This window comes from Etheostoma spectabile, unplaced genomic scaffold (genome assembly GCF_008692095.1).
Source record: "Etheostoma spectabile isolate EspeVRDwgs_2016 unplaced genomic scaffold, UIUC_Espe_1.0 scaffold00009684, whole genome shotgun sequence".
Lineage (NCBI taxonomy): Eukaryota > Metazoa > Chordata > Actinopteri > Perciformes > Percidae > Etheostoma > Etheostoma spectabile.
The window spans coordinates 15,001-22,500 of record NW_022603735.1 but is presented as its reverse complement, the minus strand read 5'-3'; the positions used below and the strand labels follow the sequence as shown (position 1 = coordinate 22,500).

The 7,500-nt window shown below is 51.3% G+C and overlaps 1 protein-coding gene across 1 annotated transcript in view; it reads right to left on the bottom strand.

Annotated features, from left to right (window-relative positions):
• Positions 1–2,093: 2,093 nt before the first annotated feature.
• LOC116679177 (filamin-C-like) overlaps positions 2,094–7,500 on the bottom strand; it is a 19,535-nt gene continuing 14,128 nt past the window's right edge. Inside the window, 6 exon segments of the mRNA XM_032508862.1 lie at positions 2,094–2,889; positions 3,767–3,973; positions 4,482–4,700; positions 5,090–5,266; positions 5,404–5,536; positions 7,392–7,500. The exon segment at positions 7,392–7,500 is cut by the window's right edge and continues 7 nt beyond it. Coding sequence (XP_032364753.1) covers positions 2,702–2,889; positions 3,767–3,973; positions 4,482–4,700; positions 5,090–5,266; positions 5,404–5,536; positions 7,392–7,500 — 1,033 coding nt within the window. The 3' untranslated portion in view covers positions 2,094–2,701.

Below are 7,500 nucleotides of genomic sequence, written 5' to 3'. Positions count from 1 at the left end.
CCGTTGGGTCACGGCCCTGATCCTCCGTTAGGTCAGAACCCTGATCCTCCCTTAGACCAGAGCCCTGATCCTCCGTTGGGTCCCGGCCCTGATCCTCCTTTAGTTTCTCTTCAGGTTCAGGACAATCTACCTCGAGAAGTTAAAAACTGGATTTACACACGCTTACATCTGTAGGAACATCCAGAAACATCTGCAGGAACATCTGCAGGAACATCCAGAAACATTTGCAGGAACATCCAGAAACATCCAGAAACATCTGCAGCAACATCTGTAGGAACATCCAGAAACATTTGCAGGAACATCCAGAAACATTTGCAGGAACATCCAGAAACATCTGCAGAAACATCCAGAAACATCTGCAGGAACATCCAGAAACATCTGCAGAAACATCCAGAAACATCTGCAGGAACATCCAGAAACATCCAGAAACATCTGCAGCAACATCTGTAGGAACATCCAGAAACATTTGCAGGAACATCCAGAAACATTTGCAGGAACATCCAGAAACATCTGCAGGAACATCTATAGAAACATCTGCAGGAACATCTGCAGAAACATCTGCAGAAACATCTGCCGGAACATCCAGAAACATCTGCAGAAACATCCAGAAACATCTGCAGGAACATCCAGAAACATCCAGAAACATCTGCAGCAACATCTGCAGGAACATCCAGAAACATTTGCAGGAACATTCAGAAACATCTGCAGGAACATCCAGAAACATCTGCAGGAACATCTATAGAAACATCTGTAGAAACATCTGCAGGAACATCCAGGAACATCTGCAGAAACATCTGCAGGAACATCTGCAGAAACGTCCAGAAGAAAGAAGAGAGCAGCAGAGTCCAGTGCGTCTCAATGGTCGGATTAGGAAAGGAAAGATCAGATGTGTTGGAAACTGTTCCTTCATTCACTATATATATATATATATATATATATATATACACTCACCGGCCACTTTAATAGGTACACCTGTCCAACTGCTCGTTAACACTTAATTTCTAAGCAGCCAATCACATGGCGGCAACTCAGTGCATTTAGGCATGTAGACATGGTCAAGAGAATCTCCTGCAGTTCAAACCGAGCATCAGTATGGGGAAGAAAGGTGATTTGAGTGACTTTGAACGTGGCATGATTGTTGGTGCCAGAAGGGCTGGTCTGAGTATTTCAGAAACTGCTAATCTACTGGGATTTTCACGCACAACCATCTCTAGGGTTTACAGAGAATGGTCCGAAAAACTAAAAACATCCAGTGAGCGGCAGTTCTGTGGGCGGAAATGCCTTGTTGATGCCAGAGGTCAGAGGAGAATGGCCAGACTGGTTCGAGCTGATAGAAGGGCAACAGTGACTCAAATAACCACCCGTTCCAACCAAGGTGGGCAGAAGAGCATCTCTGAACGCACAGTACGTCGAACTTTGAGGCAGATGGGCTACAGCAGCAGAAGACCACATCGGGTGCCACTCCTTTCAGCTAAGAACAGGAAACTGAGACTACAATTTGCACAAGCTCATCGAAATTGGACAATAGAAGATTGGAAAAACGTTGCCTGGTCTGATGAGTCTCGATTTCTGCTGCGACAGTCGGATGGTAGGGTCAGAATTTGGCGTCTACAACATGAAAGCATGGATCCATCCTGCCTTGTATCAACGGTTCAGGCTGGTGGTGGTGGTGTCATGGTGGGGGAATATTTTCTTGGCACTCTTTGGGCCCCTTGGTACCAATTGAGCATCGTTGCAACGCCACAGCCTACCTGAGTATTGTTGCTGACCATGTCCATCCCTTTATGACCATAATGTACCCAACTTCTGATGGCTACTTTCAGCAGGATAATGCGCCATGTCATAAAGCTGGAATCATCACAGACTGGTTTCTTGAACATGACAATGAGTTGGCTGTACTCAAATGGCCTCCACAGTCACCAGATCTCAATCCAATAGAGCATCTTTGGGATGTGGTGGAACGGGAGATTCGCATCATGGATGTGCAGCCGACAAATCTGCGGCAACTGTGTGATGCCATCATGTCAATATGGACCAAACTCCCTGAGGAATGCTTCCAGCACCTTGTTGAATCTATGCCACCAAGAATTGAGGCAGTTCTGAAGGCAAAAGGGGGTCCAACCCGTTACTAGCATGGGGTACCTAATAAAGTGGCCGGTGAGTGTATATATATATATATATATATATATATATATATATATATATATAATGAATATATTCATGTCCCATCCCAGAATGCCGTGTGGACCATCCAGACCTTCCTGTGCAGAGCTGTGGAGGACGGTCTGGCGGTTATGAATATTAAATATTGAAGCAGATGTCAGAGCGATGAAGACACCGTGGCGTTGCTAGGGGCGCCGGTGGTGTGTGTGACGGGGTAGTCATGGAAACAACACGCCGGGACATTAAAGCATCTATATCATATATGTAACATGTCCACTGTTTACAAACTAAAGCTCGCTCCATCTGTCCCTTCCACAGGTCTTCTCCTCCGGGAAGACACGACCACACTGCATTGTGGGATACGGGAGTAAAACGTACACTCAGATTGCTGTGCATTGTGGGTATTTTACAGAGGACTACGTAGGGGAGGAAATCCGCCGCGGACAATTGGACAAATTATAAAGGGACCTGTATCTGCGATAGGGGACAGTTTTCAACACAGCTGTTAGAGACGGAGAAGAAGAAGGAGGGTGGAGTCTTAGGGGACGGTGACGTGGAAGGGACTGCCGGGGACGTTCTCGTCCCCCCACTTGACGATGAGGATGTAGCTGCCCTGCTCCTTCACCGTGTACGTCACGTTGTACATCCTGTTGCCCAGGTGTTTGACGTACACCTCCTCGCAGGGCGTCTTCGGCCCGTGGACGCCCACCATCAGCATGTTGGTGCCTGAAGACAGAGACGAGGACAAAGACATCAGCATGTTGGAGACTAAAGAAAGAGACGAGGACAGAGACATCAGCATGTTGGAGGACAGAGACATCAGCATGTTGGTGCCTGAAGACAGAGACAAGGACAGAGACATCAGCATGTTGGAGGACAGAGACATCAGCATGTTGGAGGACAGAGACATCAGCATGTTGGAGGACAGAGACAACAGCATGTTGGAGGACAGAGACAACAGCATGTTGGTGCCTAAAGACAGAGACGAGGACAGAGACATCAGCATGTTGGAGGACAGAGACATCAGCATGTTGGAGACTAAAGACAGAGACGAGGACAGAGACATCAGCATGTTGGAGGACAGAGACATCAGCATGTTGGAGGACAGAGACATCAGCCTGTTGGAGACTAAAGACAGAGACGAGGACAGAGACATCAGCATGTTGGAGGACAGAGACATCAGCATGTTGGAGGACAGAGACATCAGCCTGTTGGAGACTAAAGACAGAGACGAGGACAGAGACATCAGCATGTTGGAGGACAGAGACATCAGCCTGTTGGAGACCAAAGACAGAGACGAGGACAGAGACATCAGCCTGTTGGAGGACAAAGACATCAGCCTGTTGGAGACTAAAGACAGAGACATCAGCATATTGGAGGACAGAGACATCAGAATGTTGGTGCCTTAAGACAGAGACGAGGACAGAGACATCAGCATGTTGGAGGACAGAGACATCAGCATGTTGGAGGACAGAGACATCAGCATGTTGGAGACTAAAGACAGAGATGAGGACAGAGACATCAGCCTGTTGGAGGACAGAGACATCAGACTGTTGGAGGACAGAGACATCAGCGTGTTGGAGACTAAAGACAGAGACGAGACCTGCTTTGCTGCAGTCCACGTTGAAGGAGTTCTTCTGACCCACAAAGGCCCGGGACAGACCGGCTCCTCTGGAGACCACGGTGCTGGCGTCAGACGAGAACCGGGGCAACGAGGCAAAGGCCCCCCCCATCGCCGTTGCCTTGGAGACGGTCTCCACGACGACAGACGATGTCTCGTGCAGACTGGATCCGGTGGACAGACGCGGTCCTGAGGACACATTTAGAGAACAACATCAGCTGACGTTTCCTTCACCATCAAATATTAAAAACAGATTTTTACCACATTTTATAGTCACTTTTTCAATGTTTTTGGTGTTTAAAAAACACCAAAAACCAGGACCCAAGGGGGTTCCCAACGAGGATCCACGGGGGTTCCCCGAGGACCCACGGGGTTACCAACGAGGACCCATGGGGGGTTCCCAACGAGGACCCACGGGGGTTCCCCGAGGACCCACGGGGTTCCCAACGAGGATCCACGGGGGTTCCCCGAGGACCCACGGGGTTCCCCGAGGACCCACGGGGTTCCCAACGAGGACCCACGGGGTTTCCCCGAGGACCCACGGGGTTCCCACGAGGACCCACGGGGTTACCAACGAGGACCCATGGGGGGTTCCCAACGAGGACCCACGGGGGTTCCCCGAGGACCCACGGGGTTCCCAACGAGGACCCACGGGGGTTCCCACGAGGACCCACGGGGGTTCCCAACGAGGACCCACCTGCCACCTTGGCCTTGAAGGGGCTCCCCACGATGTGGTGGGGGCCGCCGTACTTGATGGAGATCAGGTAGCTGCCGGGGGCCATGGGGGTGTAGGAGACCGCGTAGCCCTCGGGGCGGTCCTGGCAGTCCATCTTCACCTTGGACGGCCCGTCGATGGAGACGGACAGAGCGCCGGCGCCGGCCTCACACGTGTTCACCACGAAGTGGGACGCCACACCTGCAGGACGACACCAAACCCTCAAACCCTGACCCTCCAGAATAAAACCCTCAAACCTTGACCCTCAAACACTGACCCTCAAAGCCTGACCCTCCAGACCCTCAAACCCTCCAGAATAAAACCCTCAAACCCTGAACCTAAAACTCTCAAACCCTGACCCTCAAAACCTCAAACCCTGACCTTTAAACCCTCAAACCCTCAAACCCTGACCCTCAAACCCTGACCCTCCAGACCCTCAAACCCTCCAGAATAAAACCCTCAAACCCTCACACCCTGACCCTAAAACTCTCAAACCCTGACCCTCAAAACCTCAAACCCTGACCCTCAAAACCTCAAACAATGACCTTTAAACCCTCTGTGTGACCTTTAAACCCTCTGTGTGTGTGTACCTGTGGTTCCTCCCTCCAGTCCCGGTCCGAAGGCGGACACCAGGCCCGGGTCTCCGGCCTGACCCGGGTCCCCCACCCGGATCCTGAAGGGGCTGCCGGGGACGTGGCTGCCGTTGAAACGGACGTCGATGGAGTGGACGCCGTTCTCCCTCGGGACGAACCGGATGGCGTGCTGGTCTGGAGGACAAGACGCACACAGGTGAAGGAGAGACACACACAGAGACACACACACACACACACACACACAGAGACATACACACACACACACACACAGACACACACACACACACACACCCAGGCCCCCCCCGTGTTACCGTTGTCCAGCTCGGTGATGTAACAGTCCTCGGTGGCCCCGGACGGCGTCTGGATCTTAGCGTCGATCAGACCTCTGGCCCCGTTCAGCTGGACCGCGAAGGACGCCTCCTGCCCCACCTTGAGCCCCATCTCCTGGTAACCACGGAAACAGAAGACTTCACTCACCGACTCCTTAATTAGGCACTAACTGTTCAGATGAGGAGGTCCTAGGCTTTAGTCCAGTGTCCTAGGCTTTAGTCTGTCCAGTGTCCTAGGCTTTAGTCCAGTGTCCTAGGCTTTAGTCTGTCCAGTGTCCTAGGCTTTAGTCCAGTGTCCTAGGCTTTAGTCTGTCCAGTGTCCTAGGCTTTAGTCCAGTGTCCTAGGCTTTAGTCTGTCCAGTGTCCTAGGCTTTAGTCCAGTGTCCTAGGCTTTAGTCTGTCCAGTGTTCTAGGCTTTGGTCTGTCTAGTGTCCTAGGCTTTAGTCTGTCCAGTGTCCTAGACTTTAGTCTGTCCAGTGTCCCAGACTTTAGTCTGTCCATTGTCCTAGGCTTTAGTCTGTCCAGTGTTCTAGGCTTTGGTCTGTCCAGTGTCCTAGGCTTTAGTCTGTCCAGTGTCCTAGGCTTTGGTCTGTCCAGTGTCCTAGGCTTTAGTCTGTCCAGTGTCCTAGGCTTTAGTCTGTCCAGTGTCCTAGGCTTTAGTCTGTCCAGTGTCCTGGGCTTTAGTCTGTCCAGAGTGTCTTAGGCTTTAGTCTGTCCAGTGTCCTAGGCTTTAGTCTGTCGAGTGTCCTAGGCTTTAGTCTGTCGAGTGTCCTAGGCTTTAGTCTGTCCAGTGTCCTAGGCTTTAGTCTGTCCAGAGTGTCTTAGGCTTTAGTCTGTCCAGTGTCCTAGGCTTTAGTCTGTCCAGTGTGTCCTAGGCTTTAGTCCGTCCAGAGTGTCCTAGGCTTTAGTCTGTCCAGTGTGTCCTAGGCTTTAGTCTGTCCAGAGTGTCCTAGGCTTTAGTCCGTCCAGAGTGTCCTAGGCTTTAGTCCGTCCAGTGTGTCCTAGGCTTTAGTCCGTCCAGTGTCCTAGGCTTTAGTCCAGTGTCCTAGGCTTTAGTCTGTCCAGTGTCCTAGGCTTTAGTCTGTCCAGTGTCCTAGGCTTTAGTCCAGTGTCCTAGGCTTTAGTCTGTCCAGTGTCCTAGGCTTTAGTCCAGTGTCCTAGGCTTTAGTCTGTCCAGTGTTCTAGGCTTTAGTCCAGTGTCCTAGGCTTTAGTCTGTCCAGTGTTCTAGGCTTTGGTCTGTCCAGTGTCCTAGGCTTTAGTCTGTCCAGTGTCCTAGACTTTAGTCTGTCCAGTGTCCTAGACTTTAGTCTGTCCATTGTCCTAGGCTTTAGTCTGTCCAGTGTTCTAGGCTTTGGTCTGTCCAGTGTCCTAGGCTTTAGTCTGTCCAGTGTCCTAGGCTTTAGTCTGTCCAGTATTCTAGGCTTTGGTCTTTCCAGTGTCCTAGGCTTTAGTCTGTCCAGTGTCCTAGGCTTTAGTCTGTCCAGAGTGTCTTAGGCTTTAGTCTGTCCAGTGTCCTAGGCTTTAGTCTGTCCAGTGTGTCCTAGGCTTTAGTCTGTCCAGAGTGTCCTAGGCTTTAGTCCGTCCTGTGTCCTAGGCTTTAGTCTGTCCAGAGTGTCTTAGGCTTTAGTCCAGTGTCCTAGGCTTTAGTCTGTCCAGTGTGTCCCAGGCTTTAGTCCATCCTGTGTCCTAGGCTTTAGTCTGTCCAGAGTGTCCTAGCCTTTAGTCCGTCCAGTGTCCTAGGCTTTAGTCTGTCCAGAGTGTACTAGGCTTTAGTCTGTCCAGAGTGTCCTAGGCTTTAGTCCGTCCAGAGTGTTCTAGGCTTTAGTCTGTCCAGTGTGTCCTAGGCTTTAGTCCGTCCAGAGTGTCCTAGGCTTTAGTCCGTCCAGTGTGTCCTAGGCTTTAATCCGTCCAGTGTCCTAGGCTTTAGTCCGTCCAGAGTGTCCTAGGCGCTCTAGTGATGCGTCCTCACCTGCAGGCTGGAGACGGTGAGACGGCGAGCGTCGTCGGACAGCGCGGCGACGGGGACGATGAACGGAGAGTCCGGGACGTGTTCGTCGTTGAACTTGATGGAAACCTCG